This window comes from Nerophis ophidion, linkage group LG12 (genome assembly GCF_033978795.1).
Source record: "Nerophis ophidion isolate RoL-2023_Sa linkage group LG12, RoL_Noph_v1.0, whole genome shotgun sequence".
Classification (NCBI taxonomy): Eukaryota; Metazoa; Chordata; class Actinopteri; order Syngnathiformes; family Syngnathidae; genus Nerophis; species Nerophis ophidion.
In genome coordinates, this window is record NC_084622.1 from 28313773 (window position 1) to 28338313 (window position 24541).

The 24541-nt window shown below is 40.8% G+C and overlaps 1 protein-coding gene across 1 annotated transcript in view; it reads left to right on the forward strand.

The window, feature by feature from the left end:
* The first annotated feature begins 5055 nt into the window (after window positions 1-5055).
* Window positions 5056-24541, forward strand: part of ano3 (anoctamin 3) — a 165337-nt gene continuing 145851 nt past the window's right edge. The window contains exon 1 of the mRNA XM_061917264.1: window positions 5056-5225. Coding sequence (XP_061773248.1) covers window positions 5072-5225 — 154 coding nt within the window. The 5' untranslated portion in view covers window positions 5056-5071. The remainder of the gene's footprint in view (window positions 5226-24541) is intronic.

Below are 24541 nucleotides of genomic sequence, written 5' to 3' on the forward strand. Positions count from 1 at the left end.
TTCGGGGCACGTCTTTGAGTAAAAGTGAGTGATTTCAGTGTCAGTCGCGCGCATAGTCTGTTCGCACGCAGACTCCTTCCTTTCTTCCTCGCGTCCCGCCTTTCAGTCAGTTTGGGGAAATGCAAGTTTTGCGAGTGTTGGCTAGAGGACAGCCGGTTTAAAAGCTGGCTTAAGCCTGTTGCCAATCTCGAGGAGGCCAGGTGCATACTTTGTAAGAGGGATTTCAAACATGGCACCATTAGAATTAGAGCGGTCGAATCGCACATGCAGTGCGGTAAGCATAAAATCGCGGCAGAGAGCCAAAAACATCTCTCAGTTCTGCGTGGGTCCAGCGCCAACGCTCCCCCAGCTAGCAACAACTGCCGCTAGCAGCACTGACCTGACACTAATCTTCGGCAGGACAGCAACATTAAAATCCGAGGTGTTATGGATCTTGCACACTGTGGTGAAACATCAATCCTACACCTCAAATGACGGGATTGGCGATCTTTTTCGTGTGATGTTTCCTGATTCTCAGGTTGCTAATACATTTTCCTGCAGAAAGGATAAAACAACATATATTATGAGACACGGATTAGCACCTCACTTCCAAAACCCGCTCTTCGACCAAGTCAACGGCACTCGGTATGTGTTAATGTAATTTATTTTTACCCTCACCTCTTTTATTATGTTTTTACTGGCGTTGGTGTTGGTTTGTTTGTTTTAGATGTCAACGTTTTTGGATCTCTCAAGATTTTTGATAAGCTGTTTGGCAGAGTGGTGCTTATCAGTTTGTTTATTAATAAACATACAAAAAGTAAACTTGACTGATTGTCATTGAGGTTGTAGTACAGTGGGATTCCCAACCATTGTTTATATTTACAGATTTTTTATTATTTTTTTCGGCCTTAAATTTCATTCAAGGTGGCATTAAAAAGGACTTAAAAAGTCTTAAATTTGACTTGCTGAAACCTGCAGATACCTTGTCTGAGTTGATATGGAATTTTACAATTTTATAAGTGAAGTTTTCTTTGTTAAATTGAGCGTCTTTGTATCAGTATCTGTTTTTTGAAACTGAAAATGAGCTTCCCCTACTTGAAAGACCAGCAGCCGCCACTGTTCAGTTTGTATACTGTATTGCTTGCAATGTATTGATTAACTGGACTGCTTGCTTATGTAACAACAATTTACTTTCCAGGTTCAATGGTCATAATTAAAATGTTCCACTTACTGCAACCAATAAATGGCAAATGGGCTATACTAGTATAGCGCTTTTTTATCTTCAAGGTACTCAAAGCGCTTTGACACTATTTCCGCATTCACCCATTCACACACTGATGGTGGGAGCTGCCATGCAGGGCCCTAACCACGACCCATCAGAAGTAAGGGTGAAGTGCCTTGCTCAAGGACACAACGAATGTGACTGGGTTGGTAGAAGGAGGGGAATGAACCAGGGACCCTCAGGTTGCTGGTATATATATATATATATATATATATATATATATATATATATATGTGTGAATGTGAGTGTGAGTGTTGTCTGTCTATCTGTGTTGGCCCTGCGATGAGGTGGCGACTTGTCCAGGGTGTACCCCGCCTTCCGCCCGATTGTAGCTGAGATAGGCGCCAGCGCCCCCCGCGACCCCGAAAGGGAATAAGCGGTAGAAAATGGATGGATGGATGGATATATATATATATTAGAGAGAGAGAGAGAGATGAATCGGGAGAATATAGAGTTGACTATATTCACTTTGAATATAGTCAACTATATTCAAAGTCAGACCCTTTGGATTAGACAGTATTGTTTAGGGATGTACCGATCATTCGGCTAACTTTCGTGAAAAAGTACCCGATTACCATTGTCTATTAATGCCTTTTAACGACGATCTTCAACGTTGATCCCCTCTGGTTGAAATTGTAGTTATTTTTTATCCGCTGGCTGACAAGCTTACGTGTTTCCGTATACAGTGTGGAGCTGCTCTCCTAAGGTTATCATAATTGCCTCCATCACGGCAAATAATTACCAAATTGGTATTGGCTGATCTTACTCATGGATGATTGTGTCAGAATCAGCAGCATAAAACCCTGATCAGAACAGCTCTAGTATTGTAGCTATCCAAAGAACAATATGTATCTCTAATGTTCATCTTTGTTTTGATTTGAGTCTTTGCATTTAAGGAAAAAATAAACTTCCACTAGGGCTTCACGGTGGCAGAGGGGTTAGTGCGTCTTCCTCACAATACGAAGTTCCTGCAGTCCTGGGTTCAAATCCTGGCTCAGGATCTTTCTGTGTGGAGTTTGCATGTTCTCCCCGTGAATGCGTGGGTTCCCTCCGGGTACTCCGGCTTCCTCCCACTTCCAAAGACATGCACCTGGGGATAGGTTGATTGGCAACACTAAATTGGCCCTAGTGTGTGAATGTGAGTGTGAATGTTGTCTGTCTATTTGTGTTGGCCCTGCGATGAGGTGGCGACTTGTCCAGGGTGTACCCTGCCTTCCGCCCGATTGTAGCTGAGATAGGCGCCAGCGCCCCCCGCGACCCCGAAAGGGAATAAGCGGTAGAAAATGGATGGATAAACTTCCACTAACTTTGGACACATGCTTTTTATTGGACAAAGGCAAAAAAGGCAGAAAAGCTCATTCATTCAGAATGTATGCAAACTAATATGCACATTTCCAGTAAAAATTACTATTACAGGTTAACCTGACATTTTATATGTCATTTTATTATATTCTTCCCAGTGGAAAGTTTCCTGAATTATTTAACAACCTGATTGTACAGTTTAACAATGACAGTCTTACTACTGCTGGAAAGAGTCATGCCTCAAGGGAGTCGAAAAGAATTGTAAATTCCTCTTTAAATATGCACAGGTGCTGTAACATGACATCAGTTATCATATTCTATAGACGCAAAGTTTAACTTTTGTTGTCCTTATCTGCTGTGTCCATACAACATGACCTTAAATTAAATACGATGTAAAATCTCAAACTTTTAAAATAAAAAAAAACTAAACAAAAAACAACATGAAGCACATAAGGCATAAAGATTGACTATTGCATAATGTAAGATGTGAAGGAGCAATTATGGACATGACTTGAACTTCTGCAGGAATACTGACAAGATTAACTCCTTTTGCATTTACATGTGTTAACATGAATATACTCTACTTTAAGGTATATACATGCTCTGCGTGTGCATGTTTGTACAAACCCAAAAAACCAGTGAAGTTGGCACATTGTGTAAATTTTAAATAAAAACAGAATACAATGATTTGTAAATCCTTTTCAATTTATATTCAATTAAATAGACTGAAAAGACAAGATACTTAAAGTTCAAACTGAAAATCTTGCAACTATTAGCTCATATGGAATTTGATGCCTGCAACATGTTTGCCAAAAACTTGCACAAGTGACAAAAAAGACTGAGAAAGTTGAGCAATGCTCATCAAACACTTATTTGTAACATCTCACAGGTGAACAGGCTAATTGGGAACATGTATGTGCCATGATTGAGTATAAAAGCAGCTTCCATGAAATCCTCAGTCATTCACAAACAAGGATAGGGCAAGGTTCACCACTTTGTGAACAAATGCGTGAGCAAATTGTCAAACAGTTTAAGAACAACATTTCTCAACGAGCTATTGCAAGGATTTTAGGGATTTTACCATCTACAGTCCATAATATCATCAGAAGGTTCAGAGAATCTGGAGAAATCACCACATGTAACCAATGGTATTACAGACCTTGGATCCCTCAGGCGGTACTGCATCAAAATGCGACATCAGTGTGTAAAGGATATCACCGCATGGGCTCAGGAACACTTCAGAAAACCACTGTCAGTAACTACAGTTTGTTGCTACATCTGTAAGTGCAAGTAAAAACTCTACTATGCAAAGCGAAAGCCATTTTATCAACAACACTCAGAAACGCTGCTGGCTTCGCTGGGCCCGAGCTCGTCTAAGATGGACTGATGCAAAGTGGAAAAGTTTTCTGTAGTCTGACAAGTCCCCATTTCAAATTTTTTTGGGAAACTGTGGACGTCGTGTCTTCCGGACTAAAAAGTTAAAATAACCATCTGGATTGTTATAGGGGAAAAGTTCAAAAGCCAGCATCTGTGATGGTATGGGGGTGTATTAGTGCCCAAGGCATGGTTAACTTACACATCTGTGAAGGCACCATTAATGCTGAAAGTTACATAAAGGTTTTGGAGAAACATATGTTGCCATCCAAGCAACGTTTTCATGGACGCCCAAGCTTATTTTAGCAATACATTGCCAAACCACGTGTTACAACAGCGTGGCTTCATAGTAAAAGAGTGCTGGTACTAGACTGGCCTGCCTGTAGTCCAGATCTGTCTCCCATTGAAAATGTGTGGCGCAATACAAAGCAGAAACCCAGAACTGTTGAACAACTTCAGCTCTACATCAAGCAAGAATGGTAAATAATTCCACCTGAAAAGCTTCAAAAATTGGTCTCCTCAGTTCCTAAACATTAACTGAGTGTAGTTAAAAGGGAAGGCCATGTAACACAGTGGTAAAGATGCCCCTGTGCCAACTTTTTTTGCAATGTGTTGCTGCCATTAAAATCTAAGTTAATGATTATTTGCCAAAACGAATTTTAGTTTCTCAGTTCAAACATTAAATATCTTGTATTTGCAGTCTATTTAATTAAATATAAGTTGAAAATAATTAGCAAATCATTTTATTCTGTTTTTATTTACGAATTACACAATCTGCTAAATTCACTGGTTTTAGGTTCTGTATATATATGTACTATATTTACATATAGTGATCTGTTGAATGTGTATTGACTTAAAATCCATGAATGTAAACCAACTGTAGTCCCAGGAAATTGGACTATGTAAGTCAGGGGTAGGCACAAATAAGCAACATGCTTCAAGACTACTCCTTTTGAGGATTGTGTTGCTTATTGCTTTCTTTTTCTACTAATCTTGTTTTTTATTTTTCAATTCACATGTTTGAGGTCAACCCAACTGCTCCAATTAACTATTTAAAAAAAAGCCTGAACTCTGGCCAATACCACTCATAAAGTGTGTTGCTGTGCAGGAACATCATGCCGTCAGTGCAGTTGCATGGCAGTGCCCCTGCTGGACAGTCGGGCTTCCTGCTCCTCTGCAGCCTTCAGCAATGTTCCTGTCAGTCCTGCTGTCAGCCACTCAGCCTCCTGGAGCTCCTCGGCAGCCCACACCTTCCTCTCTGGAGACACACAGAGCGAGGAGCACTCCGGTGAGTTTGCACCTTGCAGCACCACATGCACTGTCTTCATTTATTTTGTATAGGCTTTTTGGATTATGTTGTTGTTAATGTGACATGTTGTTAAGGGAGAGATTGACACTTACCTTTGACTCAAAAGAAAGGTTCTGATCCTTTGTTAAACTGAACTGAAATTCAAAAAATATTTAAGAATTCTAGACTTTATTGAATTAATTGAGAGTCTTCCTGAGTTATTTTCTTAGGTGTTAAGTTAATGTAAATGGGTTGTACTTGTATAGCGCTTTTCTACCTTCAAGGTACTCAAAGCGCTTTGACACTACTTCCACATTCACCCATTCACACACACATTCACATACTGATGGAGGGAGCTGCCATGCAAGGCGCTAACCAGCACCCATCAGGAGCAAGGGTGAATGAAGTGTCTTGCTCAGGACACAACGGACGTGACAAGGTTGGTACTAGGTGGGGTTTGAACCAGGGACCCTCGGGTTGCGCACGGCCACTCTCCAAACTGCGCTGACTTCAACTTGAGTCCATATTTTGATTCAGCGCACAAGTAGCCACAAATTTGATTTAAATATTTGCCAAATCATATGACACTCTAGCTCAGGTGTGTCACACTGGTTTTCATTGAGGGCCACATGGCAGTTATTGCTGTCATCAGAGGGCCGCTTGTAACAGCAAAGAATGTATGAATTTGCCTCTGGATGTCATGATTAATTATATACTTTTTTTTAAGCAGACTGTCGATTTTACAGTAAAAATTCAATTTAAATTGTTTTTTACAACATTATATTGTTAATGGAAAAACAATATAAATTCATTTTTTATTATAGCAACTGATCTGCCAGTTTTTCTACCGTAAAAACAAATGTATCATTATTCTATTTACAATAATACACCGTTAAAAACAAGATTTTACTGAAAAAATATGACAGCCTAGTCAGCAGAATTTTAAAGGAAACTTTTTTTAGTTTTTTTCAATTTACATTTATCTTGTTTTTTATTTTTTGATTCACATGTTTGAGGTCAACCCAACTGCTCAAATTAACTAACTAAAAAATCAATCCTAAACTATGGCCAATAATACTCATAAAATGTAAAATGTATTATCAATTTTATCAATTTGATGGGTCGTTTGCTGTATAATCATAAGTCAAGCAGATATTTAAGTATTTATTTTTATTTTGACAAAAAAACGTTTGGAAAGTGTGATAATACTCTGTAATATTTGTTGTATTGGATACTATTATACCCCGCCTTCCGCCCGATTGTAGCTGAGATAGGCACCAGCACCCCCCACGACCCCAAAGGGAATAAGCGGTAGAAAATGGATGTATGGGTGGATACTTTTAAAGTTTAAAAGGTATGCAATTTCAAGGAGTACATATATTTGTTCTGTCAAAATGAAAAAAATATATCACATTTAGTGAGAAACTATGAAGTAGTTTATTGACTTTATTGACACCTCTGCTCTAGCTACAATTAGTTATTGTGGAAGGGGCGTGGTCGACACTGGATTTACGACACTGGATTTAACCAAGGGCTACTGGCAGATTCTCTTATCACCAGAGTCCCGGGAAAAAACGGCCTTCTCCACTTCGGAAGGCTTTTACCAATTCGTGACACTCCCGTTTGGTTTGTTTGGTGCGCCTTACACGTTCCTGCGCCTCATGGACCGGGTGCTGCCTACGCGGCTGCCTACGCGGCTGCCTACCTGGATGACATCATCATCCAGAGTAGCAGCTGGGAAGATCACCTGTGGCTGCCCGGCCTCAAACTGGCGGTGGAGGCATGTGGAAGGGGCGCGGTCGACGTGTCTCCTGCGGGCGGGGCATGTGCAGGAGCCAGCTGTGAAGCAACGACAGGAGCGCCGGAGACCATGAGAGGGTGAGAAACCCGGGAGAAGAGAGGCTCGCAAATCAAACGACTAACTACACATTGCTGAAAAGCAAGGAAACGCACAAAAATAAAAGAATATTGTATCATTTGACAGCTGAGGTCCAGGGAGTTATTCAGACGGCACGAGAAAGTGCTACAGTAATGATATCAAATGAATAGAGCAGAGCTATTGAACTGGTCTATTAAAATCTGGACTGGTAGGGACAGCAAACCGGCCCCATAGGTAAGTTGAAAACTTGGGAGACAAACATCCATCCATCCATTTTCTACCGCTTATTCCCTTTTGGGGTCGCGGGGGGCGCTGGCGCCTATCTCAGCTACAATCGGGCGGGAGGCGGGGTACACCCTGGACAAGTTGCCACCTCATCGCAGGGCCAACACAGATAGACAGACAACATTCACACTCACATTCACACACTAAGGCCAATTTAGTGTTGCCAATCAATGCATGTCTTTGGAAGTGGGAGGAAGCCGGAGTACCCGGAGGGAACCCACGCATTCACGGGGAGGACATGCAAACTCCACACAGAAAGATCCCGAGCCTGGATTTGAACCCAGGACTGCAGGACCTTCGTATTGTGAGGCAGACGCACTAACCCCTCTGCCACCGTGAAGCCCCGGGAGACAACATTTTTGCAGCAAATTCCTTAAAACATTAGAGTGCTCTTGTTGTATAGAGCAGTGGTCCCCAACATTTTTGTATCCGCGGACCGGTCAACGCTTAATAATTTGTCCCGCGGCCCGGGAGGGAGCGGGGTCCTTTTTTATTTTTATTTTATTTTATTTTATTTTTTTCTTTGTCATGAAAAAGGGACGTTTTTGTCATGAAAAAGGGAGGTTTTTGTGTAAGTGTATAGTGTTTTTTTATGTTGATTGAATTAAAAAAAAAAAAAAACATTTTTTTTTTTTTTTTTAAATAAAAATGAATAAAAAATTATTCTGCGGCCCTGTGGTTGTGGTCCACTGGTATAGAGGAACTTGTATCGCCGTAAACACTTTGGCAGATCTCTGCATTGACATTTTAATCTTGCTATCAAACATAGAACACTGCGGGGTCCAAACATGTGATTTACACCACTGAGGCGTTCCTCAAGGCAGCCCTTTAAATCCTCTCCTTTTTTTTCGAATTGTAATTTATGTATGGTGTTGCTGTAGCTTTTTTTTTTTTTTCTTCTTTTACTTCAGATGCAATCAGAAGTAATTATAAGTCCTCTTTCTTTCATCATTGGGCTATTCACCTAGTGGCCCATGAGTTCAGTTCAAAAACCTGCAGCAGATTCTTAAAAAACACTTCAGTGCTGTGATAGAGAGTGTATTTAACGAGCTTTTTTGTAGAAGGTCCTTACAAACAGGACCAAAAAATACACCAAGATCAAATGTCTACTGTAAAGGATGTTGGTTCAAAATTAGATATAGACCATTTATCGACCAGGCCGATTATCGGCGCCAATATTTGGCATTTTGACGTATATTGGTATTGTGAGATTTAGATATTTTTAAGTGTTCTTTTTTAATCCATAGTCATGTATAAAAGGCCCAAGCTGTTTGTTTACATGCTTTTTTTTTTTATTTCTCTTTGGTATTTGGGCTAATTGGACCCTGACTAGAATAAAAACTAAAAATCATCTTTTGATATGATGTACTTAGTCCATAAGTACACAAATGTGTACTTTATGTGTCGTAACATGCAAATTTTTATGTTTACACTTTTTTTTTTTCAAAATTCCGTTGTATGTTATACTCTTCTGACACCAGTATAAGTGTCCATATGACCCCACATAAGGCGCCATTTCAGTCGTGTACACAATTTTGGAAAATAAGAGCTAAAAGGTGCTGTCCACGCATGTGGCCACTAAGGCCTTTAGAGGTTTTAAAGCAGCTAGTATTTTCCTATAAAGTGTGTCTTCTTATAATCTCATTGTTTTTTATCTTATGTCTGCTTGTAAACTCTAGTGTTTCACCTTGAAGGTGCTGTGCTGTCCGCGTATGGGTATAATATACTCCCTTCTTGTGGAGAAGGCCTTACCTGTTTTGAAACAACAACTATATTTCTTTCTGGGCGGGAGGCTCTGTTTTCGCACAAAATCAGCAGACCCTTTTTGTTTGATTTTAGACCGCTTCATGCTGCTGCTATTGTCGCACTGTAAGGGCTGGTTTCCTAAAGCTTTAGTAAAACTTGGCCAAGTACTATTCTGTCTTGGTGGTCCTTCTTACTCAACATATATGTCATCCAAAAGAACTTGGGATTGACCAGTGTGTTTTATTCCCTGAGAGGAAGACTGGTCGCGCGCAACAGTATCGATCTCTACAACGGTATACTTTTTTTGTTTTGTTTATTTTACCACTACAACAGAACTACATCAGCAGATACAATATGTACACATACTATACCAGCATTTAGCATAAAAAAGTAAAGTAGATAGTTACAACTTACAACCTTTTTTTCACCGTAGTCCCCCTCCCTCCCTTTCTCTTGTGCAGTGTTAGTCGCTTGTACACTACATGTTTTTTCTGCTTAGCTTTCAAAACTTCAATTTTGAGGGGAATCCAGTTTTGGTCCTTCCTTACCGGCCTCTTAACGGTTCCGTTTTGTTTGTTTTTGCTATTGTGACAACCAAGCCGCCGTCCGCAGCATTAGGAGTGTGGGTTCATCAAAGGAGCGCGGCGAGTTTCATGTTCCGTAAACGTATCAAGTAACAATGCAACAGAGATGGCATGGACATGATGACAGAAAAGATATCCCTGCCTAAAACCGAAACTTTGTGTAAGTATTTTGACAAATAGGAGCCAGCATTCTTGTACATTTTGTAACATCCAGGAAGAAATGATGTCAGCCAGCTTGAAAAATGTCTCAACTTTAACCTACATGAAGGAGCCCAGAATTGTTTTTATTTAAATGTTCCCTATATTTCACAGTTCCTCACGAGGAAACCTTACAATGTATAAACTGCAATAAATTTGAGTAAAATTTATTTTTTTGCCTGGGAAATTTCCCATATTTTGAAATTCAAATATTGCATTAGACATTTTATGAAATCGCCTGTTGTTTTTTTGTGCTAAATTAACTACAACATTAGCGCCATATTATGCATTATACAATATTTTTGACTGCAAACAAATATCAGCTCCAAATATGCACTCCTTGACTACTAAAAATTGTTAACGGTATTAGCCCTGAAAAAACTATATCGGTCTATTTTTATGCAAAATAGTGAAGGGAGAAGTCCGGCCTTCAAAACCATTTATTAGAATTTCCCTGGAATAGAACATACATTACACAAGTATCTTTGTTATACATACATTGTTAAACTGACTGACTCCCAAAAATGTCATAATCTATTACATACAGAAAGCAACTTTCATAATTAATATAAATATATTATATTAATATACGCACACAATAAATAGAGTAAGTGTGAAATTACATACAGTATAGTATATAATCTGTGAATGTTAGTGTTAAAGGCATACTGAAACCCACTACTACTGACCACGCAGTCTGATAGTTTATATATCAATGATGAAATATTAACATTGCAACACATGCCAATACGACCGGTTTAGTTTACTAAATTACAATTTTATATTTCCCACGGAGTTTCCTGTTGAAAACATCGCAGAATGATGACGCGTGTTTGTGAAGTTATTGGTTTATTGGTTATTGGTACTAACCCAGTACCCCTTACGGCTAAAAGTCGTCTCTTTTCACCGCGCAATTACACAGTATTTTGGACATCTGTGTTGTTGAATCTTTTGCAATTTGTTCAATTAATAATGGAGATGTCAAATAAGAATGCTGTTGGTGGAAAGCGGTGGATTGCAGCTGCCTTTAGCACCGAAACACAGCCGTTGTTTCTTTGTTGTGAAGCTTTAATACAAAGCGGTCAAGCGAACATGTTTCTCTACGTCAACCAGCAAGTTTTTTAAAACATGTCATCAAAATTCTAAAATGAATCATAATCAGCAAAAATTACTAATGATTTTCCATAAAAACATTTTTTTATTATTTTTTCAAACAGATTCGAATTAGTTAGTTTTTGTCTTCATTTTTTTCGGTTGAATTTTGAATTTTAAAGAGTCCAAATTGAAGTTAAACTATGTGTCAATATTTAATTTTAATTTTTTTTCGTGTTTTCTCCTCTTTTAAACCGTTCAATTAAGTGCTTTTTTCATCATGTATTCTCTATAAAAAAACGTTCTTAAAAGGAAAAAAAATGTGCGACGGAATGACAGACAGTAATACCCATTTTTTTAATTTACATAGATTTCTTTATTAAAGGTAAATTGACCAAATTGGCTATTTCTGGCAATTTATTTAAGTGTGTATCAAACTGGTAGCCATTTGCATTAATCAGTACCCAAGAAGTAGTTCTTGGTTTCAAAAAGGTTGGTGACCCCTGCTACAGAGAAACCAACCACCATATCATTATGTCACACCCCGCCTCGGGTGAAGGTAATGTAACCTTTGCAAACCAGACTTTAAATCAAGGATGGCAAGGCACGCAGTGGTAAAAGTTTACAAACATTTATTTAAAATCCCAAAAGTGTCAAAAGGTGAACAAAACAGGAAGAGAAAGCACCAACAATCTAAGTAGTTGTTTGATGTATGACGACCGAAACTCTTGGTCAGGACAGAGAACCTCATCTGGCAGTGACAGCCAGCAGACTGCAGAAAAATGGATTTTCTCCACTTAAATAGCCCATAGCCCCACCCACTAGCTGAGACCAATTTGACAGGGGAAATTAAGAAAACAGTTATTTTGTAAATTTAACCATAAATAACCATCAGATGTCTAAAAAGTATTCACATAGTAATTTTGCATTTTTAAAGCAGTCACTTTTGTCCACAGTGTATTCAGGTTTAGACAACACAACTTTCCAAAGTCCAGTGTCCCTCTTCAACACCCAGTTACTGACAATAATGGTTTGGCCCAAATTAGGCCTAATTAGTCCAAGCAGGTGTGATCACCTACATAAAGCCCTCAGCCCCTTCCTGACTCTTTTAGCCACACCTTCAGAGCCATGGTGAGTGACAGGTTGCAACTTGTTTGTGGAGCATGCTGTTTGTAGTGTGTCAATGTTGAGCTTCTTAACAAATGTGCATGGTTTGAGAGGAAGCCAAAGGTCAAACAGTGACAGTATGGGGTCAAACTGTCACACAATATCTTTAAAAAAAATATTCAGTTATATTTTTAGAACTTTAATTTCATTTGTAAGGCATGATATTCAAAAAAACTATTGTGTTATACTTGTTGATTTAAGTAGACATTTTAATTCATTGGAAGTAACTATGTCAAATAAACACTGGCCCCATGTATACAGCCAAGTGTAAATAATGCAAAAAATACAATCGGAGCAGGTTCTCACATCCACCTCTAGATGGCATTGTTTTGTTTCAGTGAAGCCTTTTTCCCCCTGCAGTGGTGCCATCTGACCTACATCTGAACATGCATGGAAGTAGGAGATACAATTTTAAATGAGGCTGACCCTATAAGAGCTGCTTCATTACTTATTAACAGGCCAAGCACAAGAAATGCTGTCGGTGTCTAGTTTTAAATGGTGTGTTGTTGCAACACTGGACGTCCGCCCAGCCACAAGTCGGCATTAAAAGCATCCTCACGCTGGGGGAGGAGGAGAGCAGATGGTATTTGCATTTATTTGGCACTTACCAGGTTATTCTCCGAAATGCAAAAGTACATTGTGTTATTGCCTCCCCCACAGATAAGATCCTGGGGTCTGCTCCTATATGGAGACGTAATGTCCTGATTGGAGCTCCCTGTGTTTGATTTGACCTTGCACAGTAAAGATTTACTCGCTACTGTGCAAACCAAGGCGAGACGATGATAAAAAATAATCACACATTTATATTCCTGTCTACATACTTAAAGAAGGCAGTATATATCCTATTCCATACTTTTTGGCTTGTTAATTAGCACAAAAATGAAGTGCACTAGTGTGTCTGCTTCTCTCCCTTTATAGAGGTAAAGCCAGACTGAATCATTAGTTCTAATATTGGTTTAGCAGCTGCACCGCTGGGCTCCAGCCCTGTCGTGGCTTTCATGACTGATGTTTAACAATTAGCCCCAAAATTGCATGGCTTTCCTGCAGCTGTGTGTCTATCGATTGTTGGATTGTTAGAGTTTTCACTCGCTCGTCGGGCTGCCCAAGCAGGTGGTTCAGGTTGGAGTGGGAGGAAATTGCAACTTTAACGATGCAACTTTCAGTTGCATTGTTATTGTTCACCTGAAACATGTCCCTCCTGTTGTTCAGTCTGTATTGGCAGCCACTTTGTTAGGGACACTCATAGCCGCCGATCTACATTTCTGCCAGTGAGTGTGTGTGTAATTAGTGTTGTCCCAATACCAATATTTTGGTACTTTTTGGTACTTTTTTAAATAAAGAGGACCACAAAAAATGTCATTATTGTCTTACAGTACATTGAACATGTTTCTTATTGCAATGTAGTTGTCACGATCCGCGACTCGGATCGTTTATGGTTTTGCCTGTTATGTTTTTGATCATGTTGAGTTCTAGACTCTGCCGATCCCTGTGTTTGTGCACTTCCTGTTTTATCTCATTTCCATGGTTTCTTATTTGTCCCAGCTGCTATGCCTTTGTCGCACACCTGATGGCAATTATTGTTTGAGTATTTAAGCTTCCATTAGTTCGTCCTTGGCTCATTGTTTGCTAATGCAACAGTCACGTTGGTTTCTCTGCTTTTCTCTGCTTTATTTGTGCTAAGTCCCGTCTTAGCTTCGCGTGCGCTCGGCATGTCACCGTTTGGACTTTTTGTATCCTGCTAAGCTTAGCGTTAGCTTCCGTACGTAGGCACACGCTTTATTTTGCCTTTTTTGTCAGTGTTCTTTTTATTTTTGTATATTAAATCAAGTTTTACCTGCAATCCTGCCTGTCTGGTTGTCGTGCATCCAAGAGGTGACAACTTCGCGCATCAAGATGCAGCACAAACGTGACTGTAGTCATTAAATAAAATAGTGAACATACAAGACAACTTGTCTTTTAGTAGTAAATAAACAAACAAAAGCTCCTAATTTAGTCTGCTGACATATGCAGTAACATATCGTGTCATTTATTATTCAATTATTGTGTCAACATTATTAAGGACAAATGGTAGAAAATGAATAATTAATCTACTTCTTCATTTACTGTTGATTTCTGGTTATTTTCAGTTTCAACATGTTGTATTTACACTTCTGTTAAAATGTAATAATCACTTTTTCTTCTGTTGTTTGATACTTTGTTTGATACCTAAAACTAGTTTTAATAATACCACAAATTTGGGTATCAATCCGATTCCAAGTAGTTACAGGATCATACATTGGTCATATTCAAAGTCCTCATGTGTCCAGGGACGTATTTACTGAGTTTATAAACATACAGTAATATATTAAAAAAAACAAAAAAAAAACTAAAGATTTTGTGAATATCTATTTATGTAATCATAGTAGTATCGACTGGATACACTATTGTACTTGGTATCATTACAGCGAATGTTAGGTGTCAAACCACTAATGGCGTTTGTTTATATTGTAACGTCCCGAAAAAGTTAGTGCTGCAGGGATTCTGGGAATTTATTTTGTAGTATTTATGTTGTGTTGCGCTGCAATTATTCTTCCAAAATGTGCTTGTCGTTGTTGTTTAGTGTGGTTTCACTATATGGCACATGTTTATGATAGTGTTGGTGATGTTCATACGGCCACCCATAGTGTGACATTTATGCCCTTCATTTTCTTGTTTGCCATGTGTTATAAGTCATGATGATTGTGTCATTAGATCATTATCGGACACAATGAAATCTTGGTTAGACTTTGTTATTTATAGACTATATGATTTGTGAATTTTTCATTATGTTAAACGGACCAAACTCGTCACAAAATTAACAACAACAAGATTGAATTGTCAAAAAATATTTTAAAGATTGAAAATTGTCATTAATTCCACGTGGGTGCTAGGCATTGTCCGTGGGTGCTCGGCCCCGAAGCACCCATGGGACCGGTGCCTATGGGTACACCTAAACATTTGATCAGGTTTCAATAGTAGAACTGAATCAAAAAGGATATATTTACTTAAAATGTGTTTATTATAAATAATGGTGTAGAATTGCACTGCATCATACAGAGAGCTGTGGTTATACCTTATTTAGCTATATGGAAATGTCAACATACAAGATAATTTGTCTTTTAGTAGTAAGTAAGCAAACAAAGGCTCCTAATTTAGCTGCTGACATATGGAGTAACATATTGTATCATTTTCCATTCTATTATTTTCTCAAAATTATTAAGGACAAGCGGTAGAAAATGAATTATTGATCTACTTGTTCGATTATCGCCCCGTGGTACTCACCCCCATTAAAATAAAGTACTTCAAGAGAATGGTAAAGGAATATATTGTCTCCAGACTTCCCCCCACATTCGACCCATACCAGTTCGCTTTTCGCCCTAACCGCTCCACAGAGGACGCCATCTCCTCTGCACTCCACCTGAGCTTGGAACATCTAGAAGGAAAGGACACACACTTGAGGATGTTGTTTCTGGACTTCAGCTCAGCATTCAACACCATCATCCCGCAGCATTTGGTGAGCAAACTGGCCCCCCTTGGATTCAGTACCCCCCTATGCAACTGGCTGCTTGACTTCCTCACAGACAGACCCCAATCTGTGAGAGTGGGCAAAAACACCTCCAGTGCCATCTCCCTGAGCACCGGCTCCCCCCAGGGCTGCGTCCTGAGTCCGCTGCTGTTCACGTTGATGACTCATGAATGCTGCGCCAGGTCCACTACTAACCACATTGTGAAGTATGCGGACGACACGGCAGTAGTGGGCCTCATCCGTGACAACAACGGCATGGACTAAAGGGAGGAGCTGAAACATCTGGTTGACTGGTGCAGAACCAACAACCTGGTCCTGAACGTCGACAAGACCAAGGAGATCATCGTTGATTTCAGGAAGCACCAGTCCAGCCACGCTCCACTCTTCATCAACGGCACAGCGGTGGAGATGGTAAGCAACACCAAGTTCCTGGGGGTGCAGATCACTGACAATATAACCTGGTCCCTGCACACCCGAGTTCTTATAAAAAGAGCTCAGCAGTGCATTCACTTTTTGCGTCGGATGAAAAGAGCACAGCTCCCTCCCCCCCATTGTCACCCCATTCTACGGAGGCACTATAGAGAGCCTGCTGACCAACAGCATCTTTGTCTGGACGGGAGCCTGCAATGCCTTGGACTGGAAGTCTCTCCAGAGAGTGGTGAGGACGGCGGAAAAGATTATCAGGACTCCTCTTTCTCCTATTCAGGAGATCGCAAAAAGCCGCTGCCTGACCAGGGCTCAGAAAATCTGCAAAGACTCCTCTCATCCCCACCAAGGACTGTTTTCACCGCTGGACTCTAGGAAGAGGTTCCGCAGCCTCCGAAGCAGAAACTCCAGGTTCTGTAACAGCTTCTTCCCTCAACCCGTAAGACTCTTGAACGCATCATAACTATACCCTCAATTCCCCCCAAAATGGATTAACTCGCTGGAATAAAAAGACAATATAACACACATCCATAAACCTGGATGCATATGCAAAAGTGCAATATATTCATCTGTCCAGTAATTTATTTATTTATACCTGCACCTTATTGCTTTTTTTATCCTGCACTACCAAGAGCTAATGCAACGAAATGTCATTCTTATTTGTACTGTAAAGTTCAAATTTGAATGACAATAAAAAGGAAGTCTAAGTCCAAGTCTAACTTTACTGGTAATATATGCTTACTTTCTTTTTTAACATGTTCTATCTACACTTCTGTTAAAATGTAAATATCACTTATTTTTCTGTTGTTTGATACATTATATTAGTTTTGGATGATACCACAAATTTAGGTATCAATCCGATACCAAGTCGTTACAGGATCATACATTGGTTATATTCAATGTCCTCATGTGTCAAGGAACATATTTCCGGAGTTTGTAAACACAATATATATTTTTTTTAAACGAAAAAATATGTTGTGATGCTAAAAAATATCGATGTAATCATAGTTGTATCGACGAGATACGCTCCTGTACTTGGTATCATTGCAGTGGATGTTAGCTATAGATTCACCAATGGCGTTTGTTTACATTTTGCATGTTTAGCTATTCCTTGTCCTGCAGGGATGATACTTGTAAGGAACATACTTATTAGTCGCCATTGAGACGAGGTTTAGTTATTTAGAAGTAGCTAAAACACTGCAGACTGCGACTGGACTTTAGCCGCTAGCTAGTTAGCCATGCATTAAAGCACCTCTTCCTGAGGGCGTTTCAGTGTTACAGCTTCACCTTTATCGTTAGTTTTTAAGCCAAAATGCGTCCGTTCTCCCCTTTCTGTCATTGGGAGGGGGAGTCATTAGTATCGCGGTACCATACCAATACAGGTATACCGTATAACCCTACCCTGGATAAGTCGTCACCTCATCGCAGCACTGCCAAATTGCTACGGGAAAATTAGCCAAACAATTAAGGATAATATGGCGCTTACCTAACCTGACTCTCGCCAGATCCTTGTCGTTCACAGAGCTCCACGCAAGGATCTGGGACTTCTCAATAGGAGATGTATTTCAGAAGGCGGGGCCTTATAAAAAAAATAGTTGTATGTGATTGGATAAACCACTTGTCCGTTATCTTGAATGACGTGCTACTTCAACCACTCACATGGAAATCATCCTGTGATGCTGATGAGAGCAATGCTGGGAAATCCATACCCGGTAAGAAGAAGAGCCAAAACATCCTTGCCACCAATACATGCCTTCAAAATGTTGTGATCTGCTGCCCGGATCATGTATTTGATTTAGATTTTTGAGTCTTTTAGTGTTTTCTGTTTGTTTTGGAGTCATTCGGTTCCGGTTTGTGCTCCTGTTTGTTACCATAGTAACGTATTATTTTCACCTGCCGCGGGTTCCAGACGCACACCTGTTTTTGTTAATCACTGTCTTGATTTAAGCCTGCCTCCTTGGTTCATCCTGCCTGGTTGCGTAATTTGTGTTCTCACAACAAGTAACGACTTTGGTTCCCGATTCTGTGTTCCTGTTTGCTACCAGCTAGCTTCCACGCTAGGTCTTTTGTTTATGCTAGCTCCCATGCTAAGTGTCTTTTGTTTTGCCTTTAGTGCCTAGAGCAGGTTTTTCTTTGTTAGGGTCTGATTTAATTTTAAATAAATCTTTGTTCTTACCTTCACGCTGTGTCCGATCCCGACTGCATCCCTCAGAGAACGACTCCGCATCACAATGCGACCCAATCCTTACAGTACGCAACCAGCAAAAAGAAGTTCTCTCGCTGCAGGTATTCCAGAGGTCGACCAAGGTACGTGGACGGTACTCCGACCAATGGAGGCTGAGACACTCCGCTGTTCGCCAGACGAGGACATGTAGTGGGGGCCTGGAGGGTTCCTTGTCCCCTCTCAGACCGCTCGCACGCGTCAGAAAAAGCGGACGTCTCTGAAGCAGGCTTCGGCTCGCGAAAGAGACGCAAAGATCCCACAATCCTTCCCTCCGGAACACATCCAGCTACAAGCCGTCCAAAATTCCCCTCAGGTGTCGGGTAATTCCTTTGTTCACTTTCCTAAAGATTTCTCTGACTAGCCTGTCAATCACAAGTACAGCAACTATGACGTCACTCCATTGACGCCCCCCGATGACGTTCGTCCGTCCACGTTTAAAGACGTCAAAGACGAAGAATTTTTTTCTAATTCTGTAAATTCTTTCTCTCAGCCATTCACAAACGACTTTAATGCTAAGATCCAAACAATATCAGGACATTCTTATTAACTGTAGGTCTAGTCAGTCCCAGTCAATTGCTGACTTCTAAGCTTAGCCCCCAATTATTCTGGCCCTCAACCCCTATGGCTCAAGCCCCGTCCACTCCTCAGTCTACTGCACTTCCTGCCCCAACTTCGCCAGATTTCGAGACACACCTTGAAAAATATAGTCCTGCTTGGGTGGATGAGTGGTACCAGAGGGTTCTTATCGAACTGAAGCTGGAGGAACAAGCCCAAGCGGCAAAGAACACTCCGCCCGCTTATGGACAATCAAAAGGGATCATATTTTTGATTTAGAATTTTTGAATCTTTTTTGTGTTTTCTGTTTGTTTTGGACTCATTCGGTTCCGGTTTGTGCTCCTCTGTTTGTTACCATAGTAATGTATTATTTTCACCTGCCGCGGGTTCCAGACGCACACCTGTTTTTGTTAATCACTGTCTTGATTTAAGCCCGCCTCCTTGGTTCATTCTGTCTGGGTGCGTAATTTATGTTCTCACAACAAGTAACGACTTCGGTTACCGATTCTGTATTCCTGTTCGCTACCAGCTAGCTTCCACGCTAGGTCCTTTGTTTATGCTAGCTCCCATGCTAAGTGTCTTTTGTTTTGCCTTTTGTGCCCAGAGCAAGTTTTTTTTTTGTTAGGGTCTGATATAATTTTAAATAAATCTTTTGTTCTTACCTTCACGCTGTGTCCGAGCCCGACTGCATCCCTCAGAGAACGACTCTGCATCACAATGCGACCCAACCGTTACACAAAACCGTTCTCTGTTCATCTTTTAAAGAATGAATACTCGATCGATGTCGCAAAACAGTTGCAATAACAGAATCAATGTCAGCACACGATTCATTTGAATCAAACAGTCGCTTCGCCGCTACGTCACATCTATGAAATCCTGCCTGGCGTTCCTGATTGGTTCATTTTTTTTTGCTTTTTTGAAGGAGTTTGCAGTGCCTTTTGAGCTAAGACTCTTGTGTGTAGCTCAGCGAACTACAAAGGTCTGGTGAGAGTCAGGTTAGCGCTTACCGACTGTTCGGAGGAATTTTCTTGCGCTAAGAGAGCTACAAGCGCTGCTTTCTGTCCGTCATTTTAAATGACTAATCATTTCCTCCCATGATTAGTTCCTTCTGGTATTCCCTGCTGATGTAAAGGGAAAACCTACAACTGCACATAAAGCTGCGGAGTCATGACAGTGTGACATGTAGTAAATCTGTCTTGCGCATGTGTGACATCCATCCATCCATTTTCTACCGTTTGTCGCGTTCCGAGTCACGGGGGGTGCTGGAGCCTATCTCAGCTGCATTCGGGCGGGAGGCGGGGTACACCCTGGACAAGTCACCACCTCATCGCAGGGCCAACACAGATAGACAGACAACATTCACACTCACATTCACACACCAGGGCCAATTTACTGTTGCCAGTCAACCTATTCCCAGGTGCATGTCTTTGGAGGTGGGAGGAAGCCGGAGTTCCCAGACGGAACCCATGCAGTCTTGGGGAGGACATGCAAACGCCATAAAAAAAGATTCTGTTCCCGGGATTGAACCCAGGACTACTCAGGAACTTCGTATTGTGAGGCACATGCACTAACCCCTGTTCCACCGTGCTGCCGCATGTGTGACAGTGAACTCTATATACAGTTTGCAGTGGTGTGGAACTGCATTGCATCTCACAGATCTTGTTTTACCGCTCTCTTGTATCATGGTCACTAAAGTATTTGAAACTGTTACAAACAATTTAATACTGAGAGTTCTACTACAATAACTATTTGATTAAACAAATACAATGGGGCAAAAAAGTATTTAGTCAGCCACCGATTGTGCAAATTTTCCCACTTAAAATGATGACAGAGGTCTGTAATTTTCATCATAGATACACTTCAACTGTGTGAGACAGAATTTTAAAAAAAATCCAGGAATTCACATTGTAGGAATTTAAAATAGTTTATTTGTAAATAATGGTGGAAAATAAGTATTTGGTCACTTCAAACAAGGAAGATTTCTGGCTCTCACAGACCTGTAACTTCTTTAAGAAGCTCTTTTGTCATCCACTCGTTACCTGTATCAATGGAACCTGTTTGAACTCGTTATCTGTATAAAAGACACCTCTCCACAGCATCAAACAGTCAGACTCCAAACTCCATTATGTCCAAGACCAATGAGCAGTCGCAGGATACCAGGAAAAGAATTGTAGACGTGCACCAGACTGGGAAGAGTGAATCTACAATAGGCAAGCAGCTTGGTGTGAAAAAATCAACTGTGGGAGCAATTATCAGAAAATGGAAGACATACAAGACCACTGATAATCTCCCTCGGTCTGGGGCTCCACGCAAGATCTTATCCCGTGGGATCAAAATGATCATGAGAACGGTGAGCAAAAATCCCAGAACCACACGGGGGACCTGGTGAATGACCTGCAAAGAGCTGGGACCAAAGTAACAAAGGTTACCATCAGTAACACACTATGCCCACAGGGAATCAAATCCTGCAGTGCCAGACAGGTCCCCCTGCTTAAGCCAGTGCATGTCCAGGCCTGTCTGAAGTTTGCCAGAGAGCACATGGATGATATTGATTGATTGATTGACACTTTTATTAATAGATTGCACAGTTCAATACATATTCCGTACAATTGACCACTAAATGGTAACACCCGAATAAGTTTTTCAACTTGTTTAAGTCGGGGTCCACGTTAATCAATTCATGGTAAATACAGCAGAGGATTGGGAGAATGTCATGTGGTCAGATGAAATCAAAATACAACTTTTTAGTATAAACTCAACTCGTCGTGTTTGGAGGAAGAAGAATACTGAGTTGCATCCCAAGAACATCACACTTACTGTGAAGCATGGGGGTGGAAACATCATGCTTTGGGGCTGTTTTTCTGCTAAGGGGACAGGACGACTGATCCGTGTTAATGAAAGAATGAATGGGGCCATGTATCATAAGATTTTGAGCCCAAACCTCCTTCCATCAGTGAGAGCTTTGAAGATGAAATGTGGCTGGGTCTTCCAGCATGACAATCATGCCAAACACACCGCCCGGGCCACAAAGGAGCGGCTCCGTAAGAAGCATTTGAAAGTCCTGGAGTGGCCTAGCCAGTCTCCAGACCTCAACCCCATAGAAAATATGTGGAGGGAGTTGAAAGTCTGTGTTGCTCGGCGACAGCCCCAAAACATCACTGCTCTCGACAAGATCTGCATAGAGGAATGGGCCAAAATTTCAGTTACTGTGTGTGCAAACCTGGAAACGACCTATAGTAATCGTTTGACCTCTGCTATTGCCAACAAAGGTTATATTACAAAGTATTGAGTTGATTTTTTTGGTTATTGACCAAATACTTATTTTCCACCATAATTTACAAATAAATGATTTAAAATCCCTACAATGTGAATTCCTGGATTTTCTTTTTTCACATTCTGTCTCTCACAGTTGAAGTGTACCTATGATGAAAATTACAGACCTCTTTCATCATTTTAAGTGGGAGAACTTGCACATTCGGTGGCTTTCTAAATACTTTTTTTCCCCACTGTATACTAAAACCTACTCAGTGGCTTAGTGGTTAGACTGTCCGCCCTCAGATCGGTAGGTTGTGAGTTCAAACCCCGGCCGAGTCATACCAAAGTCTATAAGAATGGGACCCTTTACCTCCCTGCTTGGCACTAAGCATCAAGGGTTGGAATTTGGGGTTAACTCACCAAAATGATTCCGCTGCTGCCCACTGCTCCCCTCACCTCCCAGGGGGTGAACAAGGGGATGGGTCAAATGCAGAGGACACATTTCACCACAACCACTTTGTGTGTGTGTGTGACAATCATTGGTACTTTAACTTTACTTTAACTATACTCTGTAGCTCCTGGGTCCCAATCCCGGGCTCGGTATCTTTCTACATGGTACTCCGGCTTCCTCCCACCTCCGACTTCCTCCCACCTCCAAAAACATGCACCTGGGGATAGGTTGATTGGCAATATTAAATGGCCCCTAGTGTGTGAATGTGAGTGTGAATCTTGTCTGTCTATCTGTGTTGGCCCTGCGATGAGGTGGCGACTTGTCCAGGGTGTACACCGCCTACCGCCCGAATGCAGCTGAGATAAACTCCAGTGACCCCCCGCGACCCCAAAAGGGACAAGCGGTAGGAAATGGATGGATATACTCTGTAGCTATTTTATTTATAGGGTGTGACGATATGCTCTAGACCAGTGGTCCCCAACCACCGGGCCGTGGCCCGATTGGTACCGGGCCGCAAAATAATTTTTTATAAAAAAAAATAATATTTTTTTTTATTTTTTATTTTTTATTAAATCAACATAAAAAACACAATATACACTTACAAATAGTGCACCAACCACAAAAAACTACCTTTTTCATGACAAAAACGTCCCTTTTTCATGACAAAGAAGAAAAAAAAAACAACAAAGAAAAAAGGACACCCCCCCGGTCCGCGGGACAAATTATTAAGCGTTAACCGGTCCGTGGATACAAAAAGGTTGGGGACCACTGCTCTAGAAAAGACAATATTTTGACATTACTCTCCAAAAAAATTGCAATGACAAAATATTCGACTGGATGGATGGATGGAGAACAAACACATTTTTTATTCAATGCCGGTACACTTTGAAAGTTTTATGGCTTTGCATGTATGACCTAAGAGTTAGCTTTTAACTGTTTAACGTCTTTCCACAAGTTGAAACTACACTTAAAAATATGTTATGTGTTAAATTAAATCAGTATCTTAAAGCCCTGTGTCATCACGTCTCGGCATCTAGGATTGAGTTTTGTGATTGCTTGTTTTTTCTTGGACTAAACACCCCAGTGGATGTTGGACTCCAAGAAAGGAGGGCAGCCCAGCATCTTACCTACCAAAGAGAGCAGAGGACGTAGGCAGCGCAGAGGCCAGTTTGTAGTGTGCACATCACACTTGATGTGTGGTTGTCATGGTATCTACCGCCTTCCACATGGTCACTCCCATGTGAACCACAGTAGGGTTCCTGTGATTTGGTTTTTTGTCGGTCCCGGTGAGTGGCGGCAGCCTATGAGGCTTTTTCCCCGAGTGCCCGTGACACAGCTTTTGTCTTGTTCTTAAATGATAAATGGGTTACACTGGTCACACCCCTAGTATGCAACCAATATTTTGATAATTGCATGGGAATGGATGGCAAAAACTTTATCACAAGGTATTAAAAGCATGTGAATTATTTTCAATAATAAACACTGAATTAGAATGAAATAGGATGCATGTAATTTTCGAGCTAGAGAGCACACCCGCTTCATATTTGGACAAAACAAATTAATATTATAATTCTATTATTGCCATGCGATGAGGTGGCGATTTGTCCAGGGTATACCCCTTCTCCTGCCCGAATGCAGCTGAGATAGGCTCCAGCACCCCCCGCAACCCCAAAAGGGGACAAGCGGTAGAAAATAGATGGATGTTTGGATTGTATTATTTTGTACATACACTATATTACCAAAAGATTTTGGCCACTTGCCTTGACTCACATATGAACTTGAAGTGCCATCCCATTCCTAACCCATAGGGTTCAATATGATGTCGGTCCACCTTTTGCAGCTATTACAGCTTCAACTCTTCTGTGAAGGCTGTCCACAAGGTTGCAGAGTGGGTTTATAGGAATTTTCGA